Source organism: Phaeodactylum tricornutum, chromosome 23, assembly GCF_000150955.2.
Source record: "Phaeodactylum tricornutum CCAP 1055/1 chromosome 23, whole genome shotgun sequence".
NCBI classification, from domain to species: Eukaryota; Bacillariophyta; class Bacillariophyceae; order Surirellales; family Neidiaceae; genus Phaeodactylum; species Phaeodactylum tricornutum.
Genome location: NC_011691.1, coordinates 1 through 17,382, shown reverse-complemented (window position 1 = coordinate 17,382; position 17,382 = coordinate 1). Strand labels below are relative to the sequence as shown.

Sequence of the window (17,382 nt, the reverse complement as noted above, 5' to 3'; positions counted from 1 at the left end):
TAGTAAGCCGGAAGCCGTAATTGGCGCAACGCTACATGATCCAAAAAGCTGGCAACATGTAGTCCTCGTTGACTTTTGCCCTGTTGCTGTGGCATTTCAGCCAATGCTTTTCATTGTTCCGAGTTTCGTCGCCGAAACCAGCGCGCAAAGCGCGATTGCTTAACTTTGTTGCTTGTGACTCTAGCGGCCAAGCTAGCAACCTCCTTGTAGCTAGACTCGAAGTTGCTTATTCGAGCTTCTCGTGCCCGGACAGAACTCGAAAGGCCCCTAATATTTTCCTTGAGATCATTGATTTCACGATTTCGTTGGGCCACCATCTTAATATAGCGATCTTCCACCATGCCTGTTTCCATTTCAGCGCGAGCCTTTTCCTGTTTGGCCTTCGTCAATAGCTCTGCGAGTTTCTGACTCGATTCTCCTACGCTCTGCACCTCAGCTTCAAGACTTTCCATTTCGTTCGTCATGGCATTGAGGACTCTCTCGTACTTTTCCGTGAGTTCCTTTTTTTCTCGGCGAGCGTCACGCTTAGCTCCCATCCATAATTCTGTCATTTCGGTGCGGATTGTATCATACCGTTCATTCATTTGCTTCTTCTTTAATTTGCGCAATCGGACTTCATCTTCTATACGCGCTTCCAAAGCTGCTCGCTCAACTGCAAAACTAGCCTTTTCCTCCTTCATTTGAGTTTCCATATTGGAGAGTCGCTTTTGCTCAATCCCCAAGGCGACTTCTAGATTGTCTTTTTCCAATTCGTACTGTCGTTGCTGATCTGTCAAGGCTTTCGCAAGCTTCGCTACCACTTCCTGCTCATCTCGAATAGTCCGAGAGAGTTCCTCCTTGGCCTCATCGAAACGAGTCTTTTCTTCCGCGAACGCTGCTTCGGCCTCTTTGAGTCTTCTTTGTTCCGTCGCAATGATTTTAGATAATTCGTTGCGCTCTGATTCTTGCTGGGCTTTGTTTGTGGCAAGGTCCTTCTTCGATTGCGCTAAGCGCTCACGCTGGACGGTCAGATCGTCCATTAAAGCAACACGTTGACTTTCGTACCGTTGCTGATTGTCCTCCCACCGCGTCTGGGCTTCTTCTAATCGCTTACGTTCTGTGTCTAGCTGTTTGCCAAGTTCAGATTTCTCTACCTCGAAGCGTTCTTTATCGGCCTTCCATTTGTTTTGAATAGATATCAGTTTTAATCTTTCTTCTTCGACTTGATCCATGAAACCTTTTTTGTCTTTGTCAAACTCCATTTGTTGGAACTCCATTGCGTCGTTGACATCGGCGAGCCGATCCTTGAGTTCTTCCGCGGCCGTTTGTTCGCGTTTGAGGAGATTTTGTACGCGAGTGATTTGTTCCTGCAGCAACTGCTTTTCCGTTTCTAGACGCTCCTTTTTGTAGCGCTCGTCTTCATCGTCCTCTTCTTTTTGCTGCAATAGGCCAGCGAATTCAGTAATCCTGGCCATGAGTGAGTTTTTTTCCTGTCCCCAGGTCGTCAATTTGGAGTTGAGCTCATTTTCACGAGACTGGACTTCTTGCTGAAGTTGCGTGACCTTTTCTTCGAGGAGTTCGATGGCGTTGTCTTTTTCACGTGCTTCCTTTTCCAATTCTTGGAAATCACGATCCAATTCGGCCCGCAAGGCTAGCGAAGGGATGGACGGAGACATTTCCTGAGCGTCAGGTTCTGGTTGGTCGGTTCCGTTCACGCCGGATTCTTCCACGTGCACGGTCGGTGGCGGATAGGACGGAGGTTTTGGATTGATACTCGCACTTTCCTTATTCGCATTCGGCCTTTGTGGTGTAGCCAAAAGCGACGTGGACGATGGAAGGGGATGGGAATGAGTCCATCTCCGGTGCCGTGGTATTTTCGAATGCCATGCGTACGCGAGCGGAAGCGTAGTGGCAAGGGACCGAGCTACGTATGCATTGGCAACCGCAACAATCCAAAGGCTCAACGCGACTTTATGGAGACGCATCTGGACGCTTTTTGATTGATACGCGGATGTTGATCCGAAACGGGCTAACAGTAACTAGTTCACAGTCACACGGTCCAGGCTACTTTCACAGTTGAACATGAGAAAGCCTTCTCCAGATTTGAGATTGGACGAGCTGGTGGAGAGATTACGAAACCACACACATGCGGGTATCGCCGTCGCGTCACAGGTAGGTAGGGTACCTATTCCCCTACAATCCCAAAATCGAGACGTAAATACAATCAAGCGACATATGTCATAGTGACTCGTATATGCTACTAAGTGACGGTCAGGCTTGAAATCTTGAGAAATCCGGGTTTGCGATAAATCTTCACTGTCATTGACTGTTATATTACATTACAGCGATGGGCAGACCCACCCAATTCCTTGGAAACGGCAAGGCCATCACTTTTTTACCAGCGCGCAAACTTCATTTCCCCCAGAACCAACGTGCAACCAACTCTTCAGCAGGTCGTCTGTCCGCACGCATTATGCCAACTATCGAAGAAATAGATGACGCTGTACATGTCCATTTAGGTTTCTCTATTCCGATAGCGAACGACGAGCAGCTACGGCAGGTGGGCCATCGATCGGCTGACTACTCCTGCTGGGATGGAGGACAACTTGGGGGGCGACCATCATGGCTCGAGCCCCAGCACCTTCCGGCATCAGTCACTTGTCGCTGTTGTCAGAATACGATGCGCTTCATCGCGCAAATATACGCACCCATTGACGATTTACCAACACTGGATGCAAGCCACCAACAATGGTGCGGATCGGCAGATCGTGCCTTTCATCGATCACTTTACGTCTTTGCCTGTTCCTCCTGTCCCACACCGAACACTGGCGCCATTCGAGTCCTGCGAGCCCAGTTACCTCGAGAGAATCCGTACTATCCAGCAGAAGAAGAAAACGACGTAGAGGACACGGATTGGAATGCGCATTTACCGGAAACGTACGGCAAACACCTTTGTGCAGTGTGTGGATTGGCCGGCGCAAAAAGATGTCCGCTCCAAAATCTTTTCTTCTGCAACAAAAACCATCAAAGAGAGCACAAGACTCACGTTTTTGATGCCGAGAAAATGGGAGAGGATGTACATTCGCTACCGTCGTTGTATCCTCTTTCCGAACTCGTCGTCGAAGAAGAACCCGATGCGTTGGTAGAGCAATCCGATCACAGTTCTGGCACCGACATGCCCTCCTTGCTTCGAAACAAAAAAGAGGATGGTGCAGATGACAAAAGCGATTCCGACGAGGATATAGAACAAAATGACTTGAACGCCATGACGGGAGCCAGGCAGCCAGATGAATCGCAAAATCCGACTACCCAAGCCTTTTACGATCGGATAAAATCCCGTCCCAACGTGGCCGATCAATGTCTACGGTACGAGCGATGGAATGATCACGGTGATGGAAGTTCGCCCCTGTGGATTCGGCAGGGCGAGCGGCCCGGGACTATTCCACCGTGTGCCCGGTGCCAAGCGCCGCGAAAGTTTGAATTTCAGCTCATGCCACAACTGTTGCATTTTCTGTTGAGCAATAGCACGACGTCGAAGTCGACAGCATCTGAACGATACGCTCACGTGAAGCAGGCGTTGGAAGAGGCTGACTCGTTGGTTCGCCAGGCACCACCCGAGCAGATCCCGCCTTCACTTGTGGATGCACAAAAGGCAGCGTTGTCACGGATTCAAAACGATTTACTCGGATCGGACGGAGAGCAACGGGTTCTGGATTGGGGGGTCGTGGCAGTGTACACGTGCACAAATTCGTGTGGAGAATTAAGGGATGAAATTGGGGAGGATTGTCTCGGTGCATATCGAGAAGAATTTGCCTGGAGACAGACTTCGTTGGATGCTTAGATCCTTCGTGCAAATACAGCTACCGAAATTGCAAAGTCCACGGTCAAGACCGATGACCAAATGGACCAAAATCATTCGAGGGATACTGTGTGACTAAAAATTCCCGATCTCCATTGGTATACACCCAACCACAATGCACATAGGCTTCCAAATGCCACCTTATTAAAGTACCGTGTTTCACGCTCTATTGTTTCGTATGATCGTGTGTCGTATCTTGCGTCTGATGGAAAACACGGATTCCGTAGTCACGGACCCTCTTGCCGCCTTTTTGTCCGTGTGTGTGTGTACGTCTACGCTAGCGATTCCTTTCTTCCAATTCCAAGATTTTCCTTGGGATATTTGTAAAGAAAGTGTACGGTTTACTCTGCCTTTTTCTTTTTGGATTTTTTGGGAGCCTTGGGTGGTTCTTCCGTAGCCACCGCTACGGCTTCGGGAGCACTTTTTGGTTCCTTCTCCATCACTGGTGCTGGATCCTCCATGACTCCACCATCCTGGAACGACTGAATGACTTTGCGGGTCAACTCCATGTCTTCTTCTTTGCTGGATGCCGCCTTGGCGGACAAGACGTGCGACGAAGGGGAGAAGGTCGGCTTGGTCGTAAAAGCCGAAGCGCTCATCGCCCACACGGCAATCATGGTCAGAAAGGTCTTCATCGTTGTACTAGGTTGAAACGTTGCGGCAATGCAAGAACGAGAACTGATTGTGATTTGTGATTGTACACACCTTACGATACGCAATGAATACGTTCAGTGCCAGAGTATTGAGGAAGTAGCTACTAGCTATGGCTCACCTTTCCATTTGGTAGGCGTGTCTTTCCTTTGCATCACCCGCGTGTCACGCGGAGCGACGGAGGACGGTCGAACAAAAATCGTATCCATAAAGTCGTCGTACCCGATCCCGATCCAATTCCAACGGGGAGTCACACCTGTCACTCTAGGAACAGCGACGAGAACCCTGACGACTTTACGACAAGCGAACAGACGGTGCAGGGTCTGTGGCGTGCTGTCTACAGAACAACTATCGAAAGGTAGCGGTGTCGAAAGATCTCTGGTTGTCGTGCGTCAGTAGTCTGTCGTCGTCCGCTAATTGTTTCCTCCCTCGTGAGAGAGGGGGAGGACAGACAGAAGGGGAAGAATTTGGCTTTGGATTCCAACAACAGTTCCTGATTCCCTACTCGTCTGTCTGTCTGTAGCTTGGGTCGCTCGTCTCCCACGACAATGATCCCCTCTAATAATCTTCTCCCGGTTTTCGTTGCTGCTTTGGACAACACAAACGGATCTCTTCTTTCTCTCTCATTGTACACCTGGCCTTGCAATCTCCCTACCCTTTCACCACGCTCCTCCATTCGAACCAGTCTCTGTTTGTACCAAAAATGGCGAACCGACAGTCGGGCGAAACGTATAACGAACGCTCGAAAGGAAAAGACGTACGGACTTCCAACATTGTCGCTGCCAAGGTACGCCGAGAGTGTCGGGAGCGATCGCGTCGGATTCAACACATTGTCTTTGCTATCGCCTTTGCTCACACCTGCCATTTGCCTGTACCTATATTTGTACCCGCCTACCTACCTACGTACCTACCCGCCAACCCCTGTTTGCTAACAAACAAACTACTAACACCGGTCTGCTTCTCCCTCACTCGACCAATGTACCTCTCGATCTTTGCTATTACTCCTGTAGTCCGTTGCGAATGCCATTCGAACGTCTCTCGGCCCTCGCGGAATGGACAAGCTCATTCAGCTTTCCGGAAATGAAGTCGTCATCTCCAACGATGGCGCCACTATTCTTTCCAAGATGAAGGTCCTGCACCCCGCCGCCAAGATGCTCGTTGAGTTATCGCAATCCCAAGACATTCAAGCAGGAGACGGCACCACGACGGTCGTCGTCTTAGCTGGTGCGCTCTTGGAAGCCTGTGCATCCTTACTTAGCAAAGGGATTCACCCTACGCAGATTTCTTCCAGCTTTTTACGTGCTGCCGAGGTGGCCTGCGGATTTTTGAAACAAGTCGGCAAGCCCGTGGCGTTGCAGGATCGGGAAAAACTCTTGCATGCCGTCGAAACCTGCCTTTCCTCCAAGGTCGTGGCTCAGAATTCCGATTTGCTCGCTCCAATTGCCGTTGACTCCGTCTTGAGTCTCATGGACAAGGAATTACAGGAAAACAATGTCGATTTGCGGGATATTCGTATGGTACAGCAAATGGGTGGGACCGTGGACGATACCGAACTCGTTGACGGGCTCGTTCTTACCAAGGGCGCCAGTAAGACTGCCGGCGGACCCTCCGCCATGAAGGACGCTAAGATTGCCCTCATTCAGTACTGCTTGTCGGCTCCCAAAACCGACATGGACAACAACGTTGTGGTGAGCGACTACGCCGCCATGGATCGTATCCTGCGCGAGGAACGCAAGTACATTCTCAATCAATGCAAACAGATTAAGAAAAGCGGGGCGAACGTCGTATTGATCCAAAAGTCGATTTTGCGCGATGCCTACAACGAATTAAGTCTGCACTTTCTGGCCAAAATGGGGATTCTGGTAGTTACGGATATTGAGAGACCCGACGTTGATTTCATTTGTCGCACGCTGGGCTGTCATCCGATTGCGCATGAAGATCAACTGGCTCCGGAAAAGCTCGGCACGGCAGCCAACGTGGCCGACGTCTGGATGGAAGGCGGACACAACAAAGTAGTAAAGTTTACTGGGGTGGCCAATCCGGGAAAAACGGTCACTGTTCTATTGCGAGGTAGTAACGAGCTTGTTCTGAGCGAAGCAAACCGTTCTTTACACGATGCGCAGTGTGTCGTACGCTCGCTCGTGAAAGAGAGGTTCTTGATTGCGGGTGGAGGCGCAGCAGAAACCGAAGCTGCTCTCCGTTTGAAGGAGTACGCGGTTGGTTTGACTGGAAAAGACGCTTACTGCTTTGCAGCCTTTGCGGACGCCCTCGAAGTGATTCCGTACACACTAGCTGAAAATGCCGGTATGAAACCGATTGAAGTGGTCACCGAACTCCGAGCAAAACATTCGGCTGGTATGCAGGGTGCCGGCATCAACGTGAAAAAAGGAATCGTATCGGACATGTACGAACTGAATGTTTTGCAGCCCTTGCTTGTATCGACGTCGGCAATCCAACTTGCCACTGAAACGGTTTCTATGATTATGAAGGTGGATGATCTTATTGTGGTGCAGTAGTAACCTAGCTAGAAGGACTGACACTGGCGTACAATCGTTGACCTTCATTTAGACCGGTACCAGTGGACTGTACGTGTGCGCCTGCAAATTGCTCGGACCGCACGTTCTACCTACCCGAACTCCTCGACGGGCGATTGTTGTCGGGAGATAGGGGTAACATCAAAGAAATTACAAAATATATATGCGTCGTATGAACTATCGTGGCACTTTCGTCTGTTAAGCTAAGTGTCCGAATCTGGCACCGGTGAAGACCCAATACCCGAAGGTGTCCCGTGATGATCGGTACGTTGCTTTTTCAAAGCAGGCCCATCCGGAATCAAATTGGCCGCCGCCTTGAGCACTGGCATACAGAGATGCGGATAGGATTTCATTTCTTCTTCAAATACCGTATTGCCGGCAAGCTGGCGGAGATTAGTCATGATAAATTCAATACAAGCGCGTGACAGTCGAGATGCGTGATAGTCCTCGGTCGCTCCGTACAATCGTGCAACTGTGTTTACCGTCATATGATCCCGAATGAGTTCGTGTTCGACGAGACGTTTCAGATCTCGAAGCAACCACTTGTCTGAAAGATGCAAAAGACAGAGCAGGTCGTCGGTCGAGATATCCCGCACCACTTGAATGCGATTCGTGTAGATGAACTCCAGCACGTATCGTATTTGCTGCTCGGTGAAGTCTTTTTCTACCTGTATGACACATTCCTCTGACTCCTTAAAAGCGGTTCCCTCTTTTTTTTCTGCAGAGGCGTTTGTTCGAAAAAGCGCCTTGAAATATTCCGCTCGAGCCGTCAGCACCGATTTGTGTGCCCGGATTTCCTGTTGGCAATCCATATCCTTATTTAAAACAAAGACTGCATCCATGTGCTCTTCGTCGTCCAGAAGTTCGCGCATATCTTTGATAAACTCTTCGTCATCCGCCGCGGCCTCCGGAGGTTCATGCTTACGCCGCTTGCGAACCATGATCGTATCCCCACGTTGTAACTGCACTGATTCGGGAGTGTCTTCGTTTTCCAACAAGTTCACAAAATAGTACTCCAAATCTTCCTTTCGCAGACCATGGTATTTCGCGTAGTGGCGAAAAAGGGAAGAGAAACGTTGCGTTTTTAGCATTAGGCAACTGTAGTTCGTTTCGGCGGTGACTCTACGAATTGTGTTCTCTGATCCGGAAAGGTAAAGATCTTCCTCGGGTTTGACCTGCCGACACGAAACGCAAGCAAATACGTCAGTTAAGGAACAAAACTTCGACGACAGGATTATCCCGGACGGAGAACATGAACAGCAACACAAGTACACAAGCAACAAAATCGATGTCCCCGAGTCCAACCGAATGACCGACGGGGCCTACGTTCGGCCAAAGCCTCGAATGCTTAGCACACTGTCGCATTCGATTGCGTAAAATTCCCACTCAAGTTTGGGAAATTGGGACGATGCTAGAACCCACTCACAGTGAACTCGACATGTTCGTTGATCTGCGCGTTGGCCTGTCGTGCTCCTCCATTGTTTGCCATGGTGAAAGAGGTGATTTTATGACGAGTTTCTCTAGCGGTCCTGCTTTCCTCCGCGGCGTTCTGGACGTAGCCTAGGTACAGAATCCCGGAAGGACAGGGATGATTCTCTGATTGGAGTCACGATGTCCTACTTGTTAAGATCAACACGTCATTTTGTCCCACCAGTCGTTCTGAAATCTCCGACTTTATCCCATCCGGAACCATTGGACTAACTAATCAAACATAAGAGAGTAAAAGTACACCGAAACAATCTGCCGTATAAAGCAGTCTAGAGGCCTACTCTCTTGGCTAGCATGCATGAAACTCTCATTAGACAGTGATGAGATGACTATTGAGTCCTTGACGGCCTACATGTAAAGGGTAAGCATTTTACTGGAGATGGAGAACCAGCGAGTCACTCCCCTGCAACGATGACGGATTTTTTTATTGCTATAAAGCTTGCTTTGAGATCGAGACTACATTGACCTTTTCCGGAACGCTCCGTAGTAGAGGAACCCGCTTTTTTGAATCATTCCTATTACGGTCTCTGTTCTACGATCAACCTACCATTCTTCTAGAACCGCGATACAATCTCCTACTGTTGCTGCTCCCCCGGTCAAGCGCTCCGTAACTTCCTGCAAGATCTTGCGATTCTCACGTAGCAACAAATCGGCTTCCGTATACGCCCACTTGAGCAAATCCTTACGTTCTTGCTTGTTTCCCGTCCAAAATATCTCGTCGGCCAGAGAAGGATCCTTCGCAGCGAATTCTTCCAGTCGGTCCAAAAAAGATTCCGCTTCCCTCGGGTTGCTCACAATACATACAGGGAACTTGGCAGACTCAGCCGCAACGGGAGCCAGGAGCCAGACCAGAACACGCATAATCCCCGCGCTGGACAAAAGTGAGTCCATCCCGTTGCTGTTCTTGGTACTTTCGACGACTAGGACAGATGCTTCCAAAGCATTCGGTCGGTACGCAAAACAGGGCAGACCCGTGCAATACGCAGTAAGTAAAGCCGATGCCTCGCACAATGACTCTCGTTCGGCATCGGTCGTCAAAAGTCGAGCAAAGCCACGGACGACGCTCCCTGTCAACTGGCCTGAACCTAGCCCAAACGGCAAGGCATCCTTTTCAGGAAGTTCAAAATCCGCGGCTCCATTTTTTGCCACCTGTTTGGCTATCATTGACGTGCTTGTTTTAAATAAATCGTAGAAGTTATCGAGAGCACCAACCACGATAAGAGTACTGAGGAATACATTGGCAAAGGGCGCAATGTCATCCATGCCAGCAACATCTGTGAAAAAGCAACCACCCGCGACGGCAGTTACTCCAAAGGCATTTTTCACTTCCGTTCCTCGTTCATCAAAAGGTATATCGGCAACGGTAGATAAGCGTTCCGAACGAGTTTTCATTGATCCATCGGGGCATTTGACTCTCGACGTTGCGGCTAGGGGAAGTGGTAGAATGTCAGCCTGCCGAACTCCGTAACGCGTGACACTTCCGTTCCGGACGCTCAAAGACAGCATTTGAGCCATGGTCTGCGCATCTTGTGCTTTCACAGTTGACTAGTACGTGCAACAATTTCCCGTGTGAGTTTTGTCAATGGAACCTACTTTGGCACCGCAAACCATTCCAAGGTACCATCCATACTTACATCGATCAGCGCCATCATAGATCGAGGGCTGGCCTGTATTCGCCTGGAATTCATTTCATTCAATAGATTGGTGGGGTCCTTGAGTCGCTCAATTGCAGCTCTTTCCACAATAGTCGTGTCGTCCAAAATCTTAGCACAAAGACCAGTCAAGACAGCATCGTACTGATCTTCCGCAGTCAACGCCGAGAAAGCAGAAAACAGCTGCGACCGAGAGTCGGCAGTCGTAACAAGCCCACCACCATTTGCACTAGTATCAGCAGGATACTGTTCTCCGTTGATCGTGGCGGCATCTGTGTCTTCCATGGAACTAAAAATGGCTGTCCAGCCAGACGTGATGGATGAGTGAGACAATGGCAACGGGCATGTCCCCTTTTCCTGAAAACATCGTCTCAGGCTGCGGGCGGATGAAGGAAAAATGTAAGCGGCAGCAAAAGCCGACGCTTTTAAGAACCCGATCCAAAGTTGCAGCAGCAAAAAACTCCTCATGGTCACCATGAAAGTGTGCTGTCGAAGGAGGTGTACTCCGGGTGAAAGGAGGGACAGAGGCGCTGCGCTCCAAAGTAAACGTAACCGAGCAGGAAATACTGCCAAGGGGTTGTGGGACTCTTCTGACTGATAGAAAACCACTCACAGTCAGTTACAACATACATGTGTAGGCTCTTGATATATGTACATGCCATTTCAAAAATGGGCAGTGCATTTACAGTAAATATATAAAGCCGAGTATCGTCAAAATCAAATTCTTACAATTAGAGCTTGCGTTTGATGTCACGTCACCACATATATACAGTGTGGGTCTCAGCACTGTCAGCACTGGGTTCCGCTTTTGGGATGAGGAAGACGCCGTGGCAAAGCGATCTACGTCGCTGCGGGAAACACAACTTGAGCCAAAAGTCACCACACGGTGAAAGCATGTCACAAGATTATCAGCGTATGCCATGATCAGAGTCTTTCCAAGTGGGACAATGTGTTTGATCAGAGATGGAAGAAAAAATTTACTCCAGTTGTTTGTCACCTGTGACGCTACCAATCTTGGTGGAATGAATCCACACATCTTTTGCCTATTGTTGCTTGATCTTTTGCCTATTGTTGCTTGGTCTTTCTAACAGTAAATTTTCAATGAGCACCTTTCCAGCAATGCATATGTCCAGTACCCTCTGTCCTCTAGCTGGTGGATTGATTGTTCAAAGGGGGCTTTCATGTGATCTTCCAAAATACAATTGAGCATTCCTGCACCTGTATTTGTGGTAACAGCAACACACACACATTTGGATTGTATTGCTTACAGTTGGCAAGTTGGCATTCTTGAGGTCAATTGCAACGTACTTTGAAATTAATTCCCACAATGGATCCCATCATGGTTCACATGATGAATCCTGCAATGACCCCAGCAGAAGCATGCACTTACAGTTACACCATTGCCAGTGGCACAACTACAGTGAGCCCTTGTTGCTTTTAAGTTATTGATGCCAATTCTGACAATCATCAATCAATCCGTTTCCTGTTACAAATTGACAAATAGGATGCTGACAAGATCATTTTGTATAATGAACTCTGTGATTAGATGGAAGCCTAGCAAACTTACCTTTCTACAAATGGAAGTATCAAAGATCATTTCAAATTTACTAGTTTTATTAGACATCAAGGACCATTGCATGGTTCCCAGACAAATGAACCTTTCATCAAAATGGCCAACAACATTCCAGTCACACTTGTCATGTACGCCTCTGAGAACTATCTTCTTGCTGTGCCCAGTTGGCATTGCTTCAATTGTCTCCTTTGCAACCGTGACAACTTTAATCAATCCGTTTTGTTAGCAAAACAGCATCATGGAGATCCCATTTTCAAGTGTTTTTGTCCCTTGGAATTCTTGTGAAGCCTTTAATTTGATGCTGACACTGGAAATACCTGTTGGGCCAATGCCATGGTGCTCAAATTGGCTCAGCACTGGTGAGTACAACACTCACAAAGACCTTGATAAGGGCACAACCAAATCTGGCCCTGGATACCAGCACATTAACATTCACTTTGCTCATTGACAAGGCCTTGTATGGCCTATGCATTAGTGGAGCTTGTTTCTATGAACGTCTTTTGGATTCACTTTGTGCAATGAATTTTGTTCCTTGTAAAGAGGTGGGAGTATGTGTGTGCATGTATGTCAATTATATTGCGCGCATCTCACAAAATCCCAAGGGCTTTTTTGATGCCCTTGTTTTGGATCACCACTACACTTTGAAAGGTGTGGGTCCTCTGACTTATTTCCTTGGTGGTGACCTTACTTGCAATAGTAAGGACAACACTCTTGTAGTTGGCGCAAATATGTATGTGAAACATATCATTTCAAACTGCAAGACCTTTTGGAACAGAATCCAAGTTGTACTCGTCCCCTCTTGAGAAGGGTGACCACCCAGAAGCTGACAACTCACAGTTCCTTGACTTTGGTTCAATTAAATTGTATCAGTCACTCATTGGCACCCTCCAGTGGGCCATCACTCTTGGGCACTTTGATATACTGTGTGCCATCATGGCAATGGGATGCTTTTGTGCTGCCCCACACAAAGGGCATTTGAACCACCTCCACTGTATCATTGGGTACCTTTGTTGTTGCCCTGATGCTGCTGTTTGTTTTTGTACTGGGATTCCCAACCATGAGGCTTAGAGACATCCCTAAACACAACTGGATGTATTTGGTGTATGGTAAATTGTCCAATGAGGACTCTCTGTCAGACATGCCCCCTGCTTGTGGTAAGCCCAAGCGCATTACTACCTTGTGGATGCTAAGTTGTACCATGATTTGACTACAGGCCATTCTACAACTGGTGTCTTGTACTTGGTCAATCAGACTCCTGTGTCTTGGTTTTTTAAACAACAGTCTATGGTTGAAACGGCTATGTATGGTTCTAAGTTTGTTGCTGCTCATTTGGCTATGGAGCAAATTATAGACATGTTTCTTACTCTACCTATGATGAGCATTCCTTTTGACGGTCCTGCTTGACTCCTTGGCAATGATCAGAGCATTGTTACCAGTTCCACTCTGCCTCATTTGGTTCTTTCTAAACAGCACAATGCCCTTGCATACCACTGCGTTTGTAAGGCAATTGCTTTTGGAATCATGCAGATTTTCTGGATTGAGAATAAGGACAATGCGAGCAATGTGTTGACCAAGCCTCTTGGTCATGCAGTTGCTTAGCCTTTCATTCAGCCTTTGTTGTTTTGTGTCACGGTATAGTACCATGCAACATGTCTCCTAGTGATGTCCATCCCCTGGACGTCAACACGGTGAATGGCAGTTGGAGTGTTCATAAGGGAGAAGTGAGTTGTATGGAAGTTAACTCAGTCTTTAGGTATGTAATTGTTTCACGCTATGCACACTTCTTTTTTTCTCACCTCCATAAACTAAAAAATAGTGTTCCGCAAAGCAGAAAACAAGACAGGAAACAACAGCAGCTGCGTGTGAGTTGAACAGCTCCATGCAGCGTAGAGATCAACTCTTTCTGCCCTTGTAAGACTAAAGCTATAGCTCTTCAAAGTTCTCCCTTTCCCTACATAAGTTAACTTTGGTTTTCACCAAGATGCGTTGACATTACCTTCTGAATTTGTTGATGCCAATTTTAGTATCTTACACATCCTCTTCATCAACAGGGCCCTTGGACCGGATTACCTTCAGGGTTGGCTTTCTTCACTACAATATTTACATCCGTTGCTGCCTTTGGATGCAAGTTCCCGGAAATACAGCTTACCTCTGAAACTCTTTCCGCTGGGTTCTGGAAGTTTGAGCACCCTGATTTAGGGTGTACATCTTATGCAGTTGGCAATGATTCTGACAACACTCCTATTCAGATTGCAAAATATGTTGGTTTACTTGCATTGCTCCTCAGTTACGCTTGTTTCGCATGCTTGGTTGCTACTGCTTTCCTTGTCATTCCCAACAAAATTGTGAAAGCATGTTGTATCACCATGTGTTTTCTGCCAGTGCTAATGTTGACTTTTTGTGAGGCAAAAAGATTGTTGATAAGACGGTCAAAATGATGCATAACTCTTAACCAAATCATACAAAGATACATAAGATGCAAGAGGATAGGAACAAGCATAGCTGAGGTCTTTTTTATGAAGAACATGTGACTTACAGTTCCAGTTGCGGAGGCCAAGTGTTTTGGGAGTTTTTGGTTTTCTGTTTGGCTTGCTATTGCGCTCCAGTTTCTCTTGTCAAGTCACAAGTTAGATGATCCACCAAGGAACCTACAAGCCAAACATCACCTTGGTCAGCAACAAGGGGATTGATAAATGCACAAAGCTTGGTAGTGGGGCAAGTTCCAAACCGTATCCAGCACGGTAAATATTTTGCGAGTCAGGGCTCGCTCCAGAGTATTTTTGTATCAGCCTGGAAAGAAAGTGACACATTTGCTTCCGGGCAGCTTGCAGTGCTCACCAGACGCCCTGGTGACACCGGACGAGATCAAAAATATGCCAGTTCAAAACACAGAACAAAAGTCCGGTGATCACTCCTACGCCCGGTAGCATTGGGACCAACACTGCTACGGCTGCTAAAGAAGAGGGAAGAGCCATGGGAGCGCTACCTGGCGGTAAAGATTTGGTGACATCAAAATTCCAACGGGGACCAATCTGACCATAACCTTCTGGTCCAAGCTGTGTATTGTACAAGGGAGAAGCATCATGGTGAGGCATTTCATCACAACAAGTCCAAGGAAACAACGGTCTGAAAATACTAGCCAGTCTACCGCATTCCAGTCAACATACATCAGCTCTTCCAGGACAGGCATCCTCATCTCCTGCATTATTAGGTGGTCCACTCCCGCACTGTATGTCATTGTACACCGGTCCTCCTTCCATACCGGGACCCAGGTCCAAGTACCGCGTAAGCTTGCCGAATCGTCATCCATCCCAAAGGTGTTTCTACTAGTACGTCCGCAATGTCGTGATCAAACGTTGTCGCACAATAGCACCTGTCCGCAATGGAATACCCGTTGACCCACAATCTTCCATTCAGCGTCACACCACCCACAACGTCAATCACCGCAACGGTTTCCGGTTGAACGTCCTCAGGCAACAATGGAAGTCGTGGGGGGCCGGCGTCCGCAAGGTAGGCATTGTCAACATTCCATTTGGGTCCTATTTGACCACAGCCTGTTTCCCCAATCTAAGAAAGAGCGAATCCGTGCAAAGCTTTCTGTTGAATTGTATTTGTTTCCGCTAGGGGGCAGCGCTCGGCTTACTTACATCTGTTCGTCCCGGACAAAGAAATTCGTTTTCGTCAGCGTTTGGGGGGCCGTTACCGCATTGGATATCATTGTAAAGGTATTGTCCTAGTCTTCCTGGTCCAGTTCCTAGCAGGTCACAAAGTTCCTGCATCGTCAGCCACCCCAATGGCGTTTCTACGACAAAGTTCCCAAAGGCGCTATCCAACGAAGGAAGGCAGTAGCAATTCTCGCCGTCCGAATAACTGCTTGCCCAAAGTGGTGTCGGTTGTACACCTCCGGCAACATCAACAACGGCAACTACGTCAGGGTGAACATCTTTTTGAGCAACGGCCACGAGCAGAATGAGACTCCAAGTCGTCAACCACGCTGTTGTTCGTTCAAGCAAATATTGCTTCATTGTACTGACTGTGAAATAATGTTGGATATATAGTTACAGTAACTTCAGTCCCACGAAAAATGTGAATGCCTGTGAATTATCAAGGTATATCCCATAGTCACGAGTTACATTTTTGACCCCAACCTGCCCAAAACCTATTCCTCATGGCAGACTCTCGAACGCCTTCACCACTCCCTCGCATGACTAACCTGTTATGACTGTTTGATTAGCATAACAAGTACCGCTCCTTGCGGGAGTGTTCCTTAGATGGGTGGTCAAGTCCCCTTGATTGGTGTGAAATGCGAGATCGTCGTATTCGCAGTCGGCAAACGACCAACAACGGCAACCAAATTGGTACACTGGGAGAGTCCGGGACAATTTTTACGGCACGTACGGCGTTGTTGCTACCCCACGCTGAGGGGATGGACTCCGGTTCCGTCTTGACGTTTGGTCCGACGGAATCGACTCAATCACAACGTGCCGCTTACGGAAGGTACACGCCTCCCATACGAAGCGAGACCACCACCACAAGCACAGCAGCAATCACAATCATTACAGCACTTCCTACTGGCCACTGGACGACAAAGTCGAATCCGTCAGTTATTCTTTGTCTGAATGTGCGTTTGCTATCCCAGCGAGTGAGACGCCCCGAGTCGTTTCTCTTTTTCAATGATTGATTTCGACGGGATGACAACGACAATCTTGATAGTACTAGTAATAGTCAAGAACCCAAGGACAACTCTTGCATGGTGTTTGCACAATCCCTGGGTACCTGGAAAGCATCCTGAACGGGAGCAATTGCTGTGACAAGAGACGGGAAGGAACACTCAACTTTTGGCAGCAACAAATTGGCTTACCGGCAGAGTATTAGTGCTTTTACGACCATGGGGCCACTTTAATGGACTACACTATCACGGTCAATCCAAGTGTCGCGAAAGTGCTGTGCACGTCAATGACAGAGGCCATCACCATGTCCAAGCTTGTCATTCTGCTACCCACCTGTCAAATGTATTTGACTTCCCAGTGACCATCAAACAGGGGTGAGACTTGGCAATACTTGGCCGGATTTTTCCTGCAAAATAACTTTGTGAGGGTGTGCCTTCAAAGCATTGACCAAAGCTGTTACATTTGGACAGAGCCTGTGTTGGCAAAAGCCATCAAACAACTCTTGCTCTTGGGAAACAAACACAAGGCCAACCTAGAAATGGAATTGCCATAAAAGTCTAGCACTAGGTTAACTATATTCTTGATGATTAGGATTGATTTTTAAAATCTCCACTCTCTTTCTTCACTCTACTAGGTTACATAGAAATAACACAAACAGCTGTGAGTCAACTTCCTTCCAAACTCTTGTTCTTATGGTGGTTAGGGTTAGGGTTAGGGTTAGGGTTAGGGTTAGGGTTAGGGTTAGGGTTAGGGTTAGGGTTAGGGTTAGGGTTAGGGTTAGGGTTAGGGTTAGGGTTAGGGTTAGGGTTAGGGTTAATGGGTTAGGGTTAGGGTTAGGGTTAGGGTTAGGGTTAGGGTTAGGGTTAGGGTTAGGGTTAGGGTTAGGGTTAGGGTTAGGGTTAGGGTTAGGGTTAGGGTTAGGGTTAGGGTTAGGGTTAGGGTTAGGGTTAGGGTTAGGGTTAGGGTTAGGGTTAGG

General features: G+C 47.9%; 6 protein-coding genes across 6 annotated transcripts; 2 read left to right on the top strand and 4 right to left on the bottom strand.

Annotated features, from left to right (window-relative positions):
• Positions 1 to 110: 110 nt before the first annotated feature.
• Positions 111 to 2,045, bottom strand: PHATRDRAFT_49550 (predicted protein; the record flags this gene model as incomplete). The annotated part of the gene is made up of 1 exon (XM_002184248.1): positions 111 to 2,045. Exon 1 carries the CDS (start codon positions 1,962 to 1,964, stop codon positions 111 to 113), a length of 1,854 nt encoding a protein of 617 aa, XP_002184284.1. The 5' UTR covers positions 1,965 to 2,045.
• Positions 2,046 to 2,326: 281 nt separating this feature from the next.
• On the top strand, positions 2,327 to 3,820 carry PHATRDRAFT_55067 (predicted protein; the record flags this gene model as incomplete). The annotated part of the gene is made up of 1 exon (XM_002184344.1): positions 2,327 to 3,820. One exon carries the CDS (start codon positions 2,327 to 2,329, stop codon positions 3,818 to 3,820), a length of 1,494 nt encoding a protein of 497 aa, XP_002184380.1.
• A 1,280-nt stretch (positions 3,821 to 5,100) lies between these two features.
• PHATRDRAFT_30446 (predicted protein) lies at positions 5,101 to 7,034 on the top strand. The gene is made up of 2 exons (XM_002184343.1): positions 5,101 to 5,276; positions 5,500 to 7,034. The coding sequence occupies exons 1-2, from the start codon at positions 5,193 to 5,195 to the stop codon at positions 7,003 to 7,005; spliced, it is 1,590 nt and encodes a 529-aa protein (XP_002184379.1). The 5' UTR covers positions 5,101 to 5,192; the 3' UTR covers positions 7,006 to 7,034.
• A 192-nt stretch (positions 7,035 to 7,226) lies between these two features.
• On the bottom strand, positions 7,227 to 8,512 carry PHATRDRAFT_40282 (predicted protein; the record flags this gene model as incomplete). Its single annotated transcript, XM_002184247.1, has 2 exons — positions 7,227 to 8,198; positions 8,450 to 8,512. 2 exons carry the CDS (start codon positions 8,510 to 8,512, stop codon positions 7,227 to 7,229), a joined length of 1,035 nt encoding a protein of 344 aa, XP_002184283.1.
• A 542-nt stretch (positions 8,513 to 9,054) lies between these two features.
• Positions 9,055 to 10,678, bottom strand: PHATRDRAFT_49547 (predicted protein; the record flags this gene model as incomplete). The annotated part of the gene is made up of 2 exons (XM_002184246.1): positions 10,146 to 10,678; positions 9,055 to 10,056 (listed from the first exon to the last, which is right to left on the bottom strand). The coding sequence occupies exons 1-2, from the start codon at positions 10,638 to 10,640 to the stop codon at positions 9,055 to 9,057; spliced, it is 1,497 nt and encodes a 498-aa protein (XP_002184282.1). The 5' UTR covers positions 10,641 to 10,678.
• Positions 10,679 to 14,570: 3,892 nt separating this feature from the next.
• On the bottom strand, positions 14,571 to 15,761 carry PHATRDRAFT_40280 (predicted protein; the record flags this gene model as incomplete). Its single annotated transcript, XM_002184245.1, has 4 exons — positions 14,571 to 14,862; positions 14,904 to 15,059; positions 15,140 to 15,303; positions 15,384 to 15,761. The coding sequence occupies 4 exons, from the start codon at positions 15,759 to 15,761 to the stop codon at positions 14,571 to 14,573; spliced, it is 990 nt and encodes a 329-aa protein (XP_002184281.1).
• Positions 15,762 to 17,382: the final 1,621 nt, after the last annotated feature.

Coding starts and splice junctions, on each gene's coding strand:
- PHATRDRAFT_30446 (XM_002184343.1), top strand. CDS start 5,193: ATGGCGAACCGACAGTCGGGCGAAACGTATAACGAACGCTCGAAAGGA. Junction 5,277..5,499: donor CCAACATTGTCGCTGCCAAG/GTACGCCGAGAG, acceptor TTACTCCTGTAG/TCCGTTGCGAATGCCATTCG.